This window comes from Brassica napus, chromosome C2, assembly GCF_020379485.1.
Source record: "Brassica napus cultivar Da-Ae chromosome C2, Da-Ae, whole genome shotgun sequence".
In the NCBI taxonomy this organism is placed as follows: domain Eukaryota; kingdom Viridiplantae; phylum Streptophyta; class Magnoliopsida; order Brassicales; family Brassicaceae; genus Brassica; species Brassica napus.
In genome coordinates, this window is record NC_063445.1 from 18082133 (window position 1) to 18102372 (window position 20240).

The window sequence follows — 20240 nt, forward strand, 5'->3', positions numbered from 1 at the left end:
TTCTTGGAGAAGAAGAATCCACCTCAACAACCTCGGTTTTGCATCCTTCTTTCTGAGCAAGTACTTAAGAGCAGCATGGTCTGTGTGCACAATCACCTTTGATCCCACCAGGTAGGATCTGAACTTCTCGAATGCTAAAAAATAGCCGGGAGTTCCTTCTCAGTCGTAGCGTATCTGCATTGAGCTTCATCCATGGTTTTTCTTGCGTAATAGATCACATGAAGTTTCTTATCCTTGCGCTGCCCAAGGACTGCTCCAACTGCAAAATCGCTAGCATCAGTCATGATCTCAAAAGGGAGATCCCAGTCTGGCGGTTGTACAACAGGTGCGCTGACTAGAGCTCCTTTGATCGTATGGAACGCAACTAAGAACTTGCTGTCAAAATCAAACTTGATCTCCTTGCAGAGCAGTCTGGTGAGTGGTCTCGCTATTTTTGAGAAATCCTGGATGAACCTCCTGTAAAACCCTGCGTGACCCAAGAAGCTTCTGATAGCTTTCACAATTGTTGGTGGCTGCAAGCTCATCATCACCTCGACCTTTGCCTTATCTACCTCAATGCCTTTCTCGGAGAGCTTATGTCCTAGAACTATCCCATCTCTGACCATGAAGTGGCACTTCTCCCAATTGAGCACCAGATGTTTCTCCACACACCTTTTGAGTACCCTGCACAGGTTTGACAAACAGACACTAAAGGAGCTTCCATAGACACTGAAATCGTCCATGAAAACCTCCATAATGTCATCAATCAGGTCAGTAAAGATCGACATCATGCAGCGCTGAATGTTGCTGGCGCATTGCACAGGCCGAATGGCATTCTCTTGTATGCGTACGTTCCGTATGGGCATGTGAACGTCGTCTTCTCCTGATCGTCCAGATGGATAGGGATCTGAAAGAAACCTGAATAACCATCTAAAAAGCAGTAATATGGGTGGTTAGGCAATCTCTCAAGCATTTGATCAATGAAGGTAAGTGGAAAGTGATCCTTTCTAGTGGCTGCATTTAATTTTCTGAAATCAATGCACATGCGATGTCCTGTCATTGTTCTAGTAGGGATCAATTCATTCTTTTCATTTGTGATAACAGTGATCCCACCTTTCTTAGGTACTACATGAACAGGGCTAACCCACTTACTATCAGATATGGCATAGATCACACCCGCTTCAAGAAGTTTCATTATCTCTTTCTTAACAACATCTTTTAGATTCGGGTTTAACCTCCTCTGATGTTTAACAGAAGTCATTGATTCATCTTCTAGGTGTATTCTATGCATGCATAAATCAGGTGAGATGCCAGGTATGTCAGCTAGTAAATATCCTAATGCCTTACGATACTTCTTAAGCTCACACAAAAGCAATGCAGTTTCCACATTATTGAGTTCAGCTTTCACAATGACTGGGTAAGTGAAATTCGGACCTAAGAAAGCGTACCTGAGCCCCTTGGGAAGGGGTTTTAGCTCAACCTTGGGAGCCTTCAACTCGCTCCAGGGATCATCAGGTAGGTTCGGCGGAACAGGCGAGTTCAGTAAAAGGGTCGCTCTAGTTGGAGTGTTCTCGTCCTTGTTGCTTTCTTCCCCCAGACTCGCCACCATTCTTCCCATACTCCTTGCGGAGTCAAGCATCTTAGCATACCCGTCTGCGTCAATGTTCTCGACACTTTCCTCGGCCTTAGCTCTTACTAGCAAGCTCAAGTGGATCTTCTATAAGAATCTCCTCGATCATCCCGTCGCGAGGTTGCAGCGGATCAATCCCTTCATCCACCTCGAAGGTCTTTCCATCCAGCATCGGCTTCTTCAGCAGCTCATCCATCTTGAACTGCATGACTATGTCCCCCATATTGAGATCAATCTTTCCTTGCCGCACGTCAATGATGGCTCCAACAATACATATGAACGGTCTTCATAAGATGAGAGGATCTTTGGATTCCTCTTCCAGCTCTAGAACTATGAAGTCTTCTTGAACAGAGGTGTTCCCGACTTTTACTTGGAGATCCTCTATAATACTAACCGGGGACTTAACTGATCTATCCGCGAACACCAAGGACATCTTAGTTAGTTTGAAATGCATGTATCCCAGACGTCGTGCTACAGAGTAGGGCATGAGGTTTACGATGGATCCCAGATCAACCAAGGAGCATGAGAAAATTGTCTTCCCAATCTGGATAGAGAGGACGAACTTGCCAGGGTCTCCTCGCTTCTTTATCTGCCTGTTCTGAAGCACGGTGCTGCACTCCTTAGAGACAGTCATTAATTCGCTCTCCTCTAATATTTTTCCTGAGATCAATCCCTTCATAAAGCTGCGCATGGATGCCATCATCTGAATCGCATCCATCAAGGAGAGTCGGACGGTTAGGTCCTCCAACATCTTTCTGCACTTCATCTCCTCTCGATCCTTACGAGTAGCCTTTGCTGGAACAGGGTAAGGGACTTTAAGAGTGTATTCGCGAACAGGAACAGGCTCTGGGATTGGGCAGACAGCCTCAGCTAGTTGTTCTGGTCCTGGCGAATTGGTTCCAACTGTTGGTTCCCTCTCCTTCTCAGCTGCCGAGGTATCGGCTGGTGGTTGTTCCGACTCTTTCTGCTTCCCCTTCTCAGCAGCAGTGAAACTTTTCTTTACCGGCTCAGACAGTTGCTTTCCACTTCTCAACTCAACCGCATTGCACTCCCTAGGGTTTTTGTCGGTTTTCCCAGGTAGAGTACATTGTTTCCTCTTGTCGCTCTCAGCAGTCTGAGCAATCTGAATGTCCATCTGTCTCATATGACTCGCGACATTGTCGTATTTGGTGCTCAAATCGCTGAACATATGGTTCATTCTGGTATTGATCTCAGTAGTAACCTGGTTTAGAGCCTTTCCTTGGAGCTGTTGTCCTTGGAGCAGCAGCTGCAACATAGCTTTTGTCTCATCTTGCGGAACAGCGACAGGAGCGGAGGTAGCTGGCTGAGTGTTCTGGTGTTTCTGCATCTGAGGTGGATTGTTCTGCGGTTGGCTTAGAACATAGGTCCGGGGTTGGTAGTTCTTTTGATACCCGACATACTGACCTTGGTTACTCTGTGCATGATCAGCTGGTTTGTCTTGCTTAGGCCAGAAAATATGTGGGTTGTTCCTCACGTTAGGGTTTGGGTGGTAGTTTTTGAGCTGCCATCCTTGCCCATTCACGTAGCTCACCTCTTGCTGATCGTCTCCTGATATTTCAGCATCAAATGCCAGGTCACCGGCACTCTTCTCAGGAGCTGCTTCTTCCATTATGAACACTTGGCTTTGGTTTCCCTTAAGCAGTTGATCCACCTTTGCAGCGAGATCATCTATGATGTTCACACTCTTCGAGCGGTCATGCTCCTTGTTCTTGTTTAGTGAACTTTGAAGCCATGTTCTCAATCAGCTCGAACGCACCAGGTGTGGTTTGAGTCATGAAGTCTCCATTACTCGAAGAATCAAGGGTGTTTCAAAACTCATAGCTCACTCCATCATAGAACGCCTCCAATATATAATCATCGTCAAACCCATGGTGCGGGCACGCTATCTGGTACTCCTTGTACCTCTCCTAAGCTTCATGAAAAGGTTCATCAGACTTCTGCTTGAAATTGGAGATCCTGTGCCGTAGAACCGCGGTTTTAGACTTCGTGTAGAAGTGGCTCAGGGACGCTGATCGGACCTGGTCCCATGAGGTAAGAGAACTGGTCGATAGAGATTGGAGCCAGCGAGAAGCTTTCCCTTCAAGTGAGAATGGGAACAGAGTGCATTTGACATAATCTGGTGGCACTCCGTTAGAGCAAGAGAAATTGCATATTCTCTCAAAGGCTTCGATGTGGTCCATCGGGATGTCAGTAGTGAGACCGCTGAACGTGCTCTTCTGTACCAGACTTATCAGTGCAGGTTTGATCTCATAGTCTTGCCGAGTGCAAGGAGGAGGGTTGATGGGGGAGCGGTTAGTAGCGAAGTTCCGCGGAAGGTTCTGCTCCCCAATAGGAGCACCACGCTCTTCTCGCGCGGCGTTCTCAGCTGCTTCTTGAGCAGCTTGTTGCTGATTTTGGATGGTCTGCTGCATCTGCAACATCTGTTGTTGCTGAGTCTGCATTTGTTGTTGAATGATTGTCAATGCAGCAGTGAGGTCATCCTGATTGTCGTGATCACCCATGTTGGTGTCGGTTGTTCTCGGCTTTTGACGGTTCTGTCTTTCTAATCTTGGGAGTTCGTCGTTGGTCAGTTGATGTAGTGGTCCTTGTGCGTTGCTCCGAGTATGTCTACTGGTCATGCACTTGGATCATCTGTTCCAACAAAGAATTAAAAGCAAGTTAGATATCTCAGACTAAATATTAAACCGAAAAATAAAGGTAAAAGCCTGGTCCCCAGCAACGGCGCCAAAACTTGATACACTAAAAATGAATCCTTGCTACTGTCAAGTTAACAGTGGTAATTGTAATATTTGAGATTCAATCCAGAGGACCAGTTTACTCTTTACTCTTATGAGTTCAATATTAAGCTGGGAAACAAGTGGGGTTTTAAAATCAATGGTGACGCAAGTAACTAGAATACCTAGAGATTCAAATTCGATTTACATGAAATCAGGCTTAGGGTTGTTCATCGGGTGTCAATGCGGAACCAAACAACTATTCAATTGCAATGAGGTGCAGTCTAGAACTCGGATCACTCGGCTAGAACAATCCACTATCGTGGACTTGTTCCCTTTGCTGATCGGTCTTGAGTCCTAAGCTCTCACTTGGAACAAGACGCGATAGCAAGCCTTAGAGATCAGGTCCGATTAGTTCACTTAATACCCTAATATCTACTCTCGCTGATTAGGGATATGAAGCTCATTCAATATATGTCAATTTATCTCCTAAGCGGTTAGCTAGGTGATTAAACTAGAGATCGAACATTAAGTGATCAATTCAATGCAAGCAGTAAGAACAATATGAATGAATAACAGTTAAAATCACTTATTTGCGTTTAGCTCATGCGATTGACACCCTAAAACCCTAAGCAAGCTTAGTCGACTACTCAATCATAAAGCAAGATGACACAGACATGATTTCTGAATAATACTGCATATAAAATAAAGTAGAAAGACAAGGGTTCAGGATGATCTTCTCGTGAAAATGAGAGATGAAGCCTTCTCCCTTACAAGTTGCTAAATCCAAAATAGTTCTAGGTCTCTTGTAAAACTAGCGTAAGAAATTAGAAATGATAGCATCGGCTTTTTATATGGAGGCGCCAGTGGTAAAGAGAAAGGAGAGAAAATCTAGGGCAAACCCCTGAAATCTTGGAGGTTTCCTTAATAGTCGGGAACAGTCAGTCGCTTGCTCTCTTTGGGAACAACCTTCGGATTGATCCGACTGGCTGTTCTGCGTTAGATATTCCAAAATGACTTCTTCCTTCATGGTACTCTCTTCTTTACTCTTTCACCTGCTCCAAACCTGGAATGATATCAAATAAGTACGAATTAGGACTGCGAATTAACTCAAAGAACACATATAATGGTATTAAAAACACCATATATCACTGAGATAGGGTTATGTTGCGGCTGTGATATGGTTTTGTTGAGGGTTTTGTTGCGACTGAGTTAGGGTTATGTTATGGCTGAGTTATCGCTGTGTCGTGACTAAGTGAATGTTATGTTGTGGCTGAGTTACTTTTATGTTGTGGCTGAGTTACAGTTATTTTGTGACTGAGTTATTCAAACATTTTGTGGCTGAGTTATGCTGTGACTGAGTTATTCAAACATTTTGTGGCTCAGTTATTGTTATAGTACGGATGTGTTATTGTTATCTTGTGACTGATTTATTGTTGGGTTATATGATCAGATGGATGTTGTTGAAGTTAAATCACGGGATTACCCTCCAAGACTTTACCCTGAAGGGTCTTCTAACCTGGAAAAAAAGAAATCAATCACAATTTCCATCCAGGAAATTTCCCCCACATTAGAAAAACAATTAGAACACTACAAGAAAACATTCATTTTGCCACTGCAGTTATAGTAATAGAATAGTAGCAAATAAGTTTTTAAAGACTTTTTTGCAACTGCTCGTGAACGTTAGAAAAAGCTCGTCGCAAATCATTGCAGTCGCAAATTAGTTGGCATGTTGCGACTAAAGTGAGACATCATAATTAGTGGCTAATTTTGTAACTAATGTAAGACCACTATTAAAGTCACAAAACGGAGTTGCAGTTTGGTGATATTAACGATAGTGACAAAGTAATTGCAAAATTTACCACTAAATCAAACCTCCTTAGTGGCTATAGCCAGTGACTACTACATTGATAGTTAGTTACAAATTAGTCATGAAGATTTATGACTATTTAGCAACTACATTATTGAAATCTTTACAATTTTAGTTACAAAAATTTAGTGATTAACAAACTCTTAATTTGAAATTTTGAATCTATTAATCTACAAACTAAATTTATTGAATTTTAAATATCAGTTTCGGAATTAAAATTTAAATATCAATTTCATATTTACTTAAAAAGTTGAAATTACAAAGATAAATACATATATATACACAAATAAACACAATCATCATCTCTATGGGTTCATGCACTGGACGGGTTCCGCCACCGGCTTCTCCACTGGCTCCGATTTCTCCGGTACCGTACCACCGGAGTGATTCCATCTGAAGCGACGACTGGATCTGGTTGTGGGGCGACCGGAGTTGGTTTGATACACACACTCTCTGCCATTGCTCCGATCTGTTACGACGCAACTACCTCCGACGCGTCTTCTCCGTCACACCACCATTTCTCCGTTTCATCACTGCTACTTCTTCACAGATCTGTAAAGAAAACAAAAATCAATTAGAAATTGTATAATGAGATGAAGACAAAGAAAGAAAACTATTTTGCAACCATTTGTCTAAAGGTAGTTGCACTTTAAGTAAATATAGTTTACAAAATCATTAATGTAGAACTATCTAATTGAAATATATATCTACCCAAATCCAAATAATGACACATGAATGTATTACATTAGATAACATAGGTTTTGTGAAGATGTGCATATATCCAAATTATATCATTTCTTATATTTTTTACAAGATATGGTCATTTTTGGGTGTAATGTTATTTACTAATAATTTATAATAAAACAATATAAGAAAATAATATATTTTGGTTAATTTTTCCAATAAATATGATTGCAGTGGCAAAACAGTAACAACTTTGCTATTACTTGTGACTAATTTGCAACTTTATTATGTTTTTCAGTCCCAAATTAATTGCTAATGATACCCTAAACTCCAAATATTATTTTTATTTTAAAAAAATTAGATGTAAAAAGATATATGATTGTATACTAAATAATTATAACTTAAAAAATCATTAATGTAAAATAATTTAATCAAGTTTTTAATCTAAATGACTATATATTTTAAACTTCATTTTTTTTTGGGACTATATATTTGATACTTCAGTCTAACTACGCTATTTATTGGGTTGAGTGGCTGAATACAAATATTGTTGGTCACAAGTTAGTTACAAATGTTTATAGTAGTAAATTAGTCACAAGATAAGATTGCTCCTTGTGTATTTAAAGTCACATAACAGTGGCCAAAATTTAAACCCTGAAGAATTTTATTTGACGTATACTATCATTTAAATACCTATAGATTGTTTGATCAAAAAAAATAAAAAACAAATAAATACCTATAGATTCAATATATGTATATATAATTGTATAACATTAGCGTAATCAAAAGAAAGTTGTTCAATAATTTTAACTATAGAAATCATTTGTAGAAAATATTAAATTTACAATTATCGTCTCACAAGCGACTAATTTAAGACCACAACCTGTTTTATGTCACTGATTTGACACCATTGCAACTTTTTAAGTTATAATGCTGACCCTAACCAAGTAGTGACAAATTTATTCTCTATATCCTAAATAATTTTTTGGTGACTCAACCTAAGTAAAAAAAAGACCACATGAATGCAATACAAACATGTTACATGTCTTTTGCGAGTGACTAATATATGCAAGATATGATTAGCTTCTTGCATTTATTTGATTTTGATAGTGACTTAAATTCATTATTTTTTGTTTATTAGATTGTTAACTAATGATATATTATATAATTAATGCATATGAATAATTAAATTTATCTGATTGTAAATAATGATACAGTTTGCTGCTATATTGTAACTACAATACATTTTAGAGTTGCAAAAAAGTTACAAAATATTTGTATTAACATTTTTACTACTAAACCTCAAAGTACATTTTACGTCAATTACATGGTTGGAATACATGCAAATTTACCTATCGTATACATGTATTATTTGAAGTATTATATTAATTGACTGTGATAATATATGTATGAAATTTGCAACTAATTCGTGACTTCTTTGTTTTTATCTAAACTAATTAGTCACAAATTTGTTGCAAAGTTGTAGCTACAATTTTGCAACTACGGATTAACAATATTTTATGACTAATTTGTAACTACAGATTTGTAATTACAAAAATAGTTGCAAATTAGTCATAACAATGATACTATATTGTCACTACGCTAACTAGTTACAAAAATGTCACAAATGTGTCTCAAAATAAGCGACTGAATTGCCATAGCTCATCTTGGTCGCAAATATGTGACTAATATATAACTTATCTATTGTAGTTGCAAAATAGTTATAAATTATTTATAAAGTGGTCACCTAATTTTGCAACCACCTAATGCAGTTGCAAGAATAGTCTCAAAATTGATGTTTTCTTGTAGTAGAATTGATGTGTGGGAAGAACTGGTGAACTCTCCCATTGGAGTAGTTGCTAGGGTAGCTGGACGCGAAAGCATATGGTCTGGTAGGACCGTACACTATCTACTATGTAGACAGCTGCGAGTACATAAGAAGGAGATATGGTGTCTCGTGGTTGATGAGGCTATCAGGTTTAGCTTGCTCGAGTATGGTGAGATCACTGGGTTAAACACAGGTCCATTGCCAACAGAAAGGTTTGAAGCTGATCAATACAAAGAGTTTTGGGAGGAGTTGAAGGTGCCGCTTGGGATGGGACCCAAGTTAGATGAACTGAAGGAAGCATTAGCGTTCTTTCCGCTTTGGATTTTTGAAAAGCGTAAGTGGTTGGGGCTGCTACTTCTTCAAGCCATGGGAGTCTATTGTTTGCATCACAATTCAAGGATACCTTTTGAAAGTGCAATAAGGGTATTCGACGATGAAGCCATGCAGTCATATCTATGGGGTCGGACTGCATACGAAGTTCTCATTGACTCTATTAAAACGTTGGCTCCAGAAGGAGGGTCATACACAATAAACGGCATGACCATCGCGTTATTGATTTGAGCGTATGAATCTGTCGCCTGCTTCGGTGAGAATTTTGGGAGGGTGGAAAATAATGAAGACGTTCCGCTTTTGCGATGGGGTGGAAAGCGTACACGTGCAAGTTTTGATAACTTGTTGGCTGCCGAAATCAAAGAGCATGGCGAGGTAAGGTTTAACGCTGAGTTTTTAGTTTTTTATGGCTGATTTATTATACTAGGGGCATAGCCCCCGCGCAAGCGCGGGGCCGGCTTCGTTGTTGATGCATCGTATAGTTTTGTGTTATGGAATTTGATCGTTGTTTTTTTTTTAATTTTTGTTTTTCCGGGTTGTCATGAATGGAATTTTGGAAGTCACACACCTTGATTAGGTTGATATAAGAATGACCGGCGAATTCATATGTGTTGATATTTTTATATCTTATCTTTGTAAAGATTTGATCAACCATAAACGTTAAGCGTTATTAGAGATTGTATGTTTAAAAGCTGAGGTTTATAGAATTAGTTAATGTTCACTTAGGTAATTGTTGGTATATAAATCAAATAGTGTAAGAAAGAGATTTGAAATTCGGGTTTAAAGATATAACAATTTATACGAACAATAAATAAAATTATTGCTCGACTCTGGAATACAATGATTGAACTAAACAATAAGACATTTAATTGTGTAAACATCTACACTTGGTAAAACAATGTATATCTTGTTATTACCAATATGAATTTATTGTTCCTAAGTGTAAGAGGTGTGGGGAAGGACCGGTCAAAAGTAGTTGTAGCCACTGTCACGATCCAAGGAGCCACGTTTCTCACAGTCCGAGCAGCTGGGCCAGAGTTACCACCTGAACAAACAACTGTGATACCCTTTAAAATGGCATGGAATGTCCTTGTAGCCCTGCTGATTGACAAATAAATATATTTTAATATTTTTAAAATGAAAAAAACGGTGGCTTTGGGTGTTCTTTTGGTTTAGTCGTAGTGGTTTTATTTGATTATTCAAATTTGCAATATTGTTGAGCCGTAATGGGTTTTCCAGTAAAAATTATTATAATCAAGATGATAATAATAATTAGCACCTGCACAAGCTGTTAGTGGATTAGAAGACTTACAAAATAACTCATAGCATATAATCTAAGACAGTGTGTCTCAAAAATATCATAGGATTGTAGACATAACCATTTACACCTTATTTTCAGCAAGAACCGACTCTGACAAAATTTATGTATGATGTGTATCTTTTTATTTTTTTTTCTAGAAGTAAAAACTGATATAAAAAATGAGACTGATAATGAAAAAAAGAGAAATGCCGGAAAAAAAACGTAACTTCATGGGGGATTCATGTTTTGGCGGAGGAGTTTCAGAAAGCCATCCCCAGACGCCACCAAAGCTTTCGGCAAGAGAGGTTATGGAAGAATTTCGGAGGTGGAATTTCGGAGGTGGCCATGTCCTCCATGACCAAATCTGCTTCACTCGCTATGCTTCAAGTAACAGTTGCAGTTCTGGTCCATCTTTTCTCGCACTGAAATGCAAAACCTCAAGTAGTAGAAACAGACAAGGGATTCATACTTATACTTTATGTGCAAACTGGTTTCTATACAAAGATTCAGAATTTATAAATTTACTTAACATTTTTATATGCTTCAGATTCATCAAATAGAGAGGACTTTGCATGTTTAATAAAGATGCGGAGAGTTCTGTACCCTCTTTCTCAAAAGAATGTAATTCTGTATGTATATATGTTGGTATCCATACAAAAGTCACATGGGATAGAATGAGAGAAGCCGAGATGCATACGTTCCTTTCTTCCATGATCTATGGAGATAACATATGCATCAACACAATCTATGTGAATATAACCTAAAAGGAGCAGTTGAACACAAAAAGTTTACAAACCTCTTTCAACACATTAAATAAAAACAACTTATTTGGTACAAAGAGTGAAAAGTTCTCAAAGAAAAACAGATTCTAACAGAGAGACAGAGAGGTATCAAGCGGAGTAGTAGAGAGGGCGTCTGGCTTCATTGAAATACTCTTCTTGTTTCTGGAACACAATCACATAAAGCGCATAGATTATGCCTGGTACGTATCGTACGATAGTCAGGACTAAGCAAATCAAGAACTCCACCTACCAACCAAACCAGAGTTAGAAAAATTCAAAAGCTCCATCAATCCATTCATGAAAACATAAACTGATACAATATTGAAAAGTTCTAAGTTTTCAAGAAAATAGTAGATTCTAACAAGCCTAGAAGCGAACATAATTTAACCCTAGAGAGACTTCTTGAGAGACTGGACACACACCGATGCCTCAAACAACATAGACCTGAACACTGATGATACCTCTCATATTAAGAACTAAACAACAGTCTTTAAAGAAGTTCTGCCATTCTTCAGAGTTTTAAAGGTAGATAAACAGAAACTGAAGATCTCTTCTGAGGAACTCTAGAGTTAAAAAAGAGAAAGCTTACAGTGCAACAGCCACGGCTGAGGCAAACTCCTAGAGGAGGAAGAAGGATTGCGATCAAGATCTCGCACAAGATTTCGCACTTGCTCGGCATTTTCAACAAAATCTTAGAAGATGAAGACTTGTGATCCTTGCAATGAGTTTAACGGAGATGATATTGAAGAGACAGAACTCTATGGTTGTTGTCGGCTCCGAGATAGAGAACAATACACGTTTTTTTAAATTATCTTTGTGCGGTACATAGTCAATGGATTCATGTTTTGCCGGAGGAGTTTCAGCAAGCCATCCCCAGACGCCACCAAAGCTTTGTCTTTTGCCATTCATATTGGCGGTGGCTTGTTCAGACGCAACCTCTCTTTAAAGGTGGAGGAATTTCAGTTCCTTTTCAAGTGTTTCCATTGTCTGAAGCTTTTATCTTACCTCTGCAACCTCAAGCTGCGAGCACATAGAGATATTCAGATATCAAATAGGAACTTATACTACGCTTTCAAAATGGAAAGAGAAGTAATATCCTACATACCTCTAATTTGAAACACCTCGACTGTTCCGCTGCAAGCTGACTCCGCACAGAGTGAAGTTCCTATAAATCAAATAAAAAATGGTTGCTATGATAAAACAATCTCTGAAGAAATTTTCTCAAACTCATGTCTCTTGCTTTCTAGTCGTTTAGATGGTAAACGCTAAGACTGAATAAGAACCAATTTGAAGGCAATAGTATTATTTATTCACCTTGTATAACTCTGTGTTTCGCGTATCAGTCTCCTTTAACTCTTCCTTTAGTTGCAGAGTTTATATATTCTCCTTGCTGAGTCATGTCTCCAGCTCTCCCTTCTCTGATTTGAGGAATTTGAGTACACGCTCGCTTTTTCCTTCAACCTATGGATTTATATACAACACACAGAGGAGTAATAATACAGAGATGAATTTTATGTGATTACTTTGATATTCACACAGCTGAAAGAGGGAGAATTCAGTGAGAAGATACCTTAGTAGTATGTGATACGCCCCATTTATCTCAAAACGCAATAAGCACGCAGATCCACAAGGAAGAGAAGGTTGCGATTAATCACATCCCAACCCAATCTTGGCACTCTTCTCGATCGCCCTAGAGTCAACCTCTCCAGAAACCGTGATAAACGACTTTGGACGCCATTGGTGTTGGATCAGCGCGTTGGCTACACCAGCTTGTAAGACGACAAAGCCACACAAGCCGTTGCGGAGAGAAGCTAGAGCCAGTAGAGGAGGCGGTTCACTGTGCTGGAGATGAAGAACCATCTCGCGTACAGAAGGAGAGGATGAGCTTGATCGGAGAGCGCAGAAGCTGCTGATCCTGATGTTGGCTCGGTGCTGCCACTGAAGCTCGTGGCTTCTGCCGAAGATTCTGGGTAAGTGACAAGGACGGGTTCTAATAGAGATGGAGACATAAAAGTGGGCTTGATATTTAACCTTTTGGAAACCATCTGAAGTAAATATACATAACAAATGCAGTTGTGAGGGTTTTACCAAGTCTTGTTGGTAAGGCAACTAATGTGTTTGAAAACAAAGCAGTCTTGGTTATAGCAAATTGGTAATCTCTCAGAGGAACGTTTACTGAAATTTTTAAAAAGGTGAAAATACAATGTCAATTTTTAAAAAGAGAAAATCGTTGGGTTGTAGAAATAAAACTCTTCAAACCTGGATAAATGCAAGTTTTAGCTGTCTCAGGATCGATCCCGACGCTGTCGTTATTACCACACTCAAAACTTGGGTCGGAAACAACTTGGGGATCCGGCGGAGGAGGCTTGAGGTCGGCTCTTGCGATGAATCGATCGAGAGTAGATTGTCTTGTGATTGATCCGAAACCGGTTCCGCCGCCGCCGCCGCCTAGGTTATAAAAAAATAGTCAAAAATCAAATTTGAAACCAAAAGAAAAGAAACTCAGATTCGGAGAACAACTAACGTACAGATTCAATAGCGGCATTGATCTTGACCTTAGATTGCTTGGTAGGGAGTGGAGATAACAACCTTTCCATTCTTGCTAATGTTCCGGGAATCCCAAAACCGGATGAGTCGACCAACAACAGATTGAGCAGATCTTCCGAGACGAAGAGAGTCGAACGTGGGGTTGCCGACGGCGGCGGCGGCGGCGTTAACGACTGGAGTTGCGGATGAAGCCATTATCGTTACGGATTCAGAAACAGGATGACAAAGGGAAGGAAAAAACTAGCGAGGAGGACGATACCTGATTTCATGAAGAATCTATATATAGGGTCTTCTGGATGCGTTAGAGGTTGACTTTTGGTCGTCCGAGGAACTTAAGACAGCCATAAAGATCAAGTTAATCCGATAAGACCGAAGAGGAATCGATCATAGGTGAAGGATCTGGAAGAAGGCGAGGGCTCGGTCTTTCTTCTCACCAAAACGCAGGAGCAACCTTTAAGCCCATTCAATAGCTACGAACAAACACGAAGCCCATTTCATTTAGCCCACGCGGTCTGGAAAAAAATAATAAGGTGGGACCCACTAAGTGCACACGTGGACACCTTAAGGAGCCTTGAAAGTGTCCTATTATAATGTTGATTTGATGGCTAATTTATTATATTTGATGGCTGAGTTATGTGTTATTTTGGTGGCTGAGTTTAATTATAACCAGGTGTTGCAGATGCGTGTGAGGAGAATGGTTTTGAAGGACTCAATTGAAGAGATGTTTCCTAAATGGCCGGGTGAACCTGACGACCCACAACTCGTTAGCTTGATAACATACATATATGCAGGTAGATTTGTGAAAAGTTTTTGGGAAGTGCATGGGAATACGCAGGGTAAGGCGCAGGGGAAGGGGAATGAGAAGAAGAAGAAAATGAAGGGTGGAGTTTCGTCAGAAGCGGAGCCACCCACTAAAAAGCAGAAGAAAGTTAAGACACAGAATGAGTCTGAAGCTGCTGCAACGGGAAAGGGTTCTAGCGAGAAGGAAGGTAGCAAAGATTTGGAGTTGGAGAACAAAGCAACTCTGACGACCATTGTAAGTACCCTGGATAACATTTCCAGGAAATTTGAGTAGTTTGACTCACGGTTGGTAGCTTACGAGTTAGACCGGAACATACCATTGATGGACCAAAAGACCATTGATGGACCAAAAGACCATTGATGACAGGGTGAAAGCTTTACTGGAGGAGCGTCTGAAAGTTCTAGGAGTTGGGAAAATTCCCGAAAACAATGATAACCCCTCTCCACCATCAGCAGATAAATCTTTATCGTTGGCATCACCGGTGGTTCAAATGCAGCAGAAGTCTGTCAATAGTACAGCGTTAGCTGCGACTCCTGGTAAGGTTTTTGGACCGAAGAAGAATTTGGCCAAGGAGCTTGATAAGGAATCAGGGGTGAAAAGAACTTTGGATGAGGAGTTTGGTAGTATCGCTAAAGCTACTGATCTTGATAGTCAACCTCTTGATTTCGTATTAATTTCTCCTACAAAGGATACTAAGGATGATAAGGATGCTAAGGTTCCAGCCTATGGACGCGGCTGCAGGGGCAGGCGTATTGTTGAGGGTGAGGAAGCCGATGAGAAGAAAAAAGTAGTGCAGGCAGATGCTGCGTTTAAGAGGAAGGAGAAGGCTGAGGCTAAGAAAAAAGCGACTGAGGCTAAGAAAAAAGATGATGAGGCTAAGAAAAAAGAGGTTGCAGCTAAGAAAAAAGAGGCTGAGGGTAAGAAAAAAGAGGCTGAGTTAAAGAAGAAACAAGAGGTTGAGGGTAAGAAAAAAAAAGCTGAGTTAAAGAAGAAACAAGAGGCTGAGCTAAAGAAGCGAAAACAGGCAGAGTCAAAGAACAAAGAGGTGACTCCATCTGGAGAGAACAGTGTATTTGCTGATGTGACTCACGAAGTTGTTGGGGAAGAGAACGAATTTGTGCCAGAGTCTGATGTCGAGAATCAGGAAGTGATTAGATCTGCCGTAGTAAGGGAATATCGGGAGAAACGTGTTCAATTATCTCCAAAAGGGTTTGCATTGATGGCAGTTTCTTCACCACTAGTTTTTCCGTACGTTGGAGACGATGGAACGACATGCATGAGGAAGAATGTTACTCCTTCATCAGTAATATATGACTCTCTAGCACCTGTTGATCCGGTGCTATGGGAAAAACTGATGCAACACATTAAGAGAATTCCACCCAAACCACCAGCACCAGCAGATAAATTAGCAGTCCTCTCCGCTGATCATGAGGGTGACTTCTACAGCATACTCATCCATGAAAGACCGTGGCCGGAAAAGGAATATGGATGAGTGTTTGATAAAGTAAGTCTTTAGTGCGGCTGAGTTATATATTTGATTACGACTGACTTACATATTCTTTTAGTACGGCTGAGTTATATATTATATTACGGCTGACTTGCTTATTCTTTTATTATATCACGGCTGAGTTGTTAATATTATTTGTGTAGCATGTCGTTGCGTATTTGAACGCCCTCATTAAAAGGTCCATGCGAAATCCCACTCCATTCTGGTCCAAGCGGATTGCCTTCGTTGACGTTTGGTGGCAAAGTTTTTTGATTCACGATTTCACTCAGTTCAAGATAAACCTAGTATGTTCAATTTCAAAGGCAATGGTTATGAAGATATGTTAAAGAGTAAGCTTCCCGATCACTGTCCAACAAACTTGAAGTGGTATGAAGATGTGGATTACTTGTACGGATGTCTTCAAACTGGCAGAAATCACTGGGTTGCGCATCATGTGGATCTGAAGAAGGAGAAGATTGATTGCTACGATCCAATCTTTGGAGAGGCAACACCCGAAAGCGAGCAGAGAATTCTAAATTCATTTAAGCACATGATTCTGTATATGTTGAGTGATCATATTCCTGCCAATATCCAAGCCCCTAGTAAGAAGAAGTTCTCATTCAGAAGGAGGAGCAAAAGATACACTCCACAAAACACCCAGATTGGCGATTGTGGGGTGTATTCGTTGAATTTTGTGGAGTGTCTAGCGCTTGGTGTAACGTTTGATGGGATAAACGATAAAATAATTCAAGGTTTACGGATGAAGATGGCAGCATATATCCTCGATGAAGAAGGAAATTCTGTGATGAGCATTTTGCTGGCTAATTGAACATATGTTTGTTATTTTGTACTTGACTTATGTTGTTGTTTTGTACTCAACTTATGTTATTTTGTACTTTATTAAGTATTTGACTCAGTCTTATCGTTTTTATAACCCAGCCGTGTCGTATATGTGTAACTCAGCCTTACCCTAAACATACCATAGAACCGTAAAATGTTTACATAACTCAGTCGTATCGATTAGTATAAGTCAGCCGTTATGATATTATAACTCAGTCGTACCTCAAACATACCCTAGAATCAAAAAAATTAAATGTTTATACTTTAAAATGTTAAATTGAAACTCCAATTATAAATTTGAAGTGAAAATATAATCAATTGAATGTGTCTTCTTTATTGAATTTACGAGTTTAAAATCAATCATGATCTTGAGGTATATGTTGTCTTACAATTACTCATAAACTTAACTGATATATATATATATATATAAGGTGTGAGCATAATTTAAAACTCAAAACTCAACACTCAGTCGTATCGATTAGTATAAGTCATCCGTTACGATAATATAACTCAGCCATACCTCAAACATACCCTATAATCAAAAAAATTAAATGTTTATACTTTAAAATGTTAAATTGAAACTCCAATTATAAATTTAAAGTGAATATATAATTAACTGAACGTGTCTTCTTTATTGAATTTACGAGTTTAGAATCAATCATGATCTTGAGGTATATGTTGTCTTACAATTACTCATAAACTTAACTGTATATATAAGGCGTGAGCATAATTCAAAACTCATAAACTATTATTGTGTTATTTATTATGAATTTTTTATTTTATAATATTTCTTGCACCATAAATCCAAATTCCAAACCTAAAAAACCCAAAAAAGCAAACCTAAACCCTAAATAGGCAACCCTAAACCCTAAACCCCATTTACTAAGTCAGCCGTAAATGTTAAAGTAACTCAGCCGTAAAGTGTAACTTAATCTTGACGTTTGGCGGGAAAAAGATAACTGATTCTTGGAAAATTTTAACTTGAGATGTTTGGCGTTCTGTACCTCTCTATATATTGTCTCCTCTCTTACACCTTTCTCTCTCTAGAAAAAACCTAAACAATATCTCTCTATCCTCATCAAAAGTTATGCCGATTGTTCCTGGTTATTCAACGATGTTAGAGAACAGTGTCAATGCGATACTAAGCTCTGCAAATCGTGAAAACCTCCCTCTTCTATACCCTGGTCCGGGAGAATTGCTTGACACAACCAGTACTATCTGGTTCAAATTTTTAAGTGATCTCTCTCTCGTCATCCCGTTGATTCTTGCAGAAGGATGGGTTCATGATTGGCCGACATACCGCGCCATTCCCGATCATTTTAAGGAACGCTGGTTTCTTCAACTCACTGTAAGAACAGTTTGTCCACTTAAAATGGCAGCATAGCGTCGCTGAGTTATTTTTATTTTGTGTTCTCAACAGTTTTCTAATCTTTTTTGTTGTAGCGCAAAAACACGTGGGATTGAAGGCATAATTCGACACTTTGGACGCATTTTAATCTTGTGGCCAGAACGCTATTTTGTTGCCAGATGCGCCATTTGAAGAGAACTTGGGCAAACGGAGGCGACAAGCCTCCGTGGATGTTAACAAGAGTTTGGCCTGATCTCGTCCACATGTTTGAAGAGTTTGGTCCTGACAATTTTGGTTTCTGAAAGTGATGCCTTGTATGTATTTTGAATCTGATAATTTCGGTTCCTGAATGTAAACATGTCGAATTCAAATTTCTTTTATATTAAGTACTATAACTCAGCCATAATGTGAATATAATTCAGCCGGATCTGTTAAAATAACTCAGCCAGAACGTATAAGGTAACTCAGCTGTGAATGTTAGCTCAGTGACAACTTTTAGTTAACTCAGCCAAAACGTATAAGGTAACTCAGTTGTGAATGTTAATTAAACGTAAACCCAACCATAAGTGACCGAAACTCAGCCGTTATTAAACTAATGATAATTCAGCCATAGTAAAACATAGCCAAAACCAAGCTGTGAATGTTAATATAATACATTTCTAATGGGACGTTTCCGCTTGCTTGATTGGACTGATTGTCGATTAATTATGGCGCGTGTGGAAAATTCGGCTCAAACCTAATATCGAGACTAATTATTAAGAGTTTGAAATACACGGCTGCCACGCATGTGTCGATGGATTTACAATATCGAGACATTTAAATATTATTATATTTAATAAAAAGGAAATAAGTAAACGATGTCTTTTCATCATGTCGTCTTCTTACTCACCCTAATTCCATTTAATTCCATTTTGTTTCTGAAATTGTTTTGAGAATCAAAATATCTTCTTCATCCTGCGTTTCAGGAAATTCTTACAGACGACGTTTGAACGCGGAAAGAGGAACGCCAAAACAATGTTGGTGTGGTGAACCCTGTTACATTTCTACATCTGGAACCGCTACAAATCCAAGAAGATAGTACTATTGCTGCAGAAAAGGATATAACAAGGTTCGTTTTGGTTCTTATTTCGCATGTTCTGTAACGTAATACTTAGATCTGGTTATATTGTGAAAACAGAGACATTTATTCAAATGGGCGGATGAGTGTTTGGTTGAAGAGGTTGAGGATATAAAGTCACTGATAAGTGGCATGAACAAAGACATCTCGGAATTCAGACTTAACGTTGATCGGTTGGAGAAAGAGATTGAAGTAATGAAGACGGCGTCTGAGGGAAAAGGAGAAGAATATATGACTCAGGGTCGGTGTTTGAGGAATGTGGTTGTTTGCGGGGTTGGAATGTCGTTACTTTGCTACTACTACTTCTTTGTTTAGTAATGTTTTGTACATATAAGTCAACCTATGTTTTATGTAACTCAGACTTAACGTATTACAGTAACTCAGCCGTCAAGTAATCTAAACGTTTCCGAAACGCAGCCATAATAAAACATAGCCAAAACTCAGCCAAAACGTATAAGATAACTCAGTCACAACTTTAAGCTAACTCAGCCAAAACGTATAAGGTAACTCACTCACAACTTTAAGCTAATTCATCCAAAACGTATAAAGTAACTCACTCACAACTTTAAGCTAACTCAGCCAAAACGTATAAAGTAACTCACTCACCCACTTTCATTAATCATGGGATGTTTCCACTTGCTTGATTGGACTGAGTTGTCGATTAATGGTGGCGCGTGTGGAAAATATCGATGTCTTTATAATATCAAGACGATTTATACTTTAACTCCGCCAACAATATGAGAATATCGAGGCTAATTATTACTCCCTCTGCTTGCTTGATTGGACTAAGTATTTAATTGATGTTTTACATGTCTGCACGTAAATTAAGAAATCTGAACGTTTTGCAATGCACGTAAATTAACCTCTTTTCATTGGTGTTTAATGCTAATATGACTTCATATTATGTGACCAAAACTCAGCCTAATTAAACTAATAATAATTCAGCCATAATTAAACATAAA

The 20240-nt window shown here is 39.1% G+C and overlaps 2 protein-coding genes and 1 non-coding gene across 3 annotated transcripts; 1 reads left to right on the forward strand and 2 right to left on the reverse strand.

Moving 5' to 3' along the window:
• Window positions 1–1895: 1895 nt before the first annotated feature.
• LOC106409965 lies at window positions 1896–3239 on the reverse strand. Its single transcript, XM_013850498.3, has one exon. The coding sequence runs from the start codon at window positions 3237–3239 to the stop codon at window positions 1896–1898; it is 1344 nt and encodes a 447-aa protein (XP_013705952.3).
• A 254-nt stretch (window positions 3240–3493) lies between these two features.
• LOC125582763 lies at window positions 3494–3600 on the forward strand. Its single transcript, XR_007320217.1, has one exon. It is a non-coding gene; the product is annotated as a small nucleolar RNA R71 (small nucleolar RNA).
• Window positions 3601–11087: 7487 nt separating this feature from the next.
• LOC106393139 (UPF0057 membrane protein At4g30660-like) lies at window positions 11088–14140 on the reverse strand. The gene is made up of 8 exons (XM_013833886.3): window positions 13945–14140; window positions 13667–13858; window positions 13398–13586; window positions 12709–13313; window positions 12453–12599; window positions 12244–12303; window positions 11728–12158; window positions 11088–11384 (listed from the first exon to the last, which is right to left on the reverse strand). The coding sequence occupies exons 7-8, from the start codon at window positions 11815–11817 to the stop codon at window positions 11247–11249; spliced, it is 228 nt and encodes a 75-aa protein (XP_013689340.1). The 5' UTR covers window positions 11818–12158; window positions 12244–12303; window positions 12453–12599; window positions 12709–13313; window positions 13398–13586; window positions 13667–13858; window positions 13945–14140; the 3' UTR covers window positions 11088–11246.
• Window positions 14141–20240: the final 6100 nt, after the last annotated feature.

Excerpts from the sequence above, each read along its gene's own strand:
- LOC106393139 (XM_013833886.3), bottom strand. The coding sequence starts at position 11,817 with ATGCCGAGCAAGTGCGAAATCTTGTGCGAGATCTTGATCGCAATCCTT. Across the intron at positions 11,385-11,727 it reads TCAGCCGTGGCTGTTGCACT|GTGGAGTTCTTGATTTGCTT; the intron begins GTAAGCTTTCTC and ends TTTGGTTGGTAG.
- LOC106409965 (XM_013850498.3), bottom strand. The coding sequence starts at position 3,239 with ATGGAAGAAGCAGCTCCTGAGAAGAGTGCCGGTGACCTGGCATTTGAT.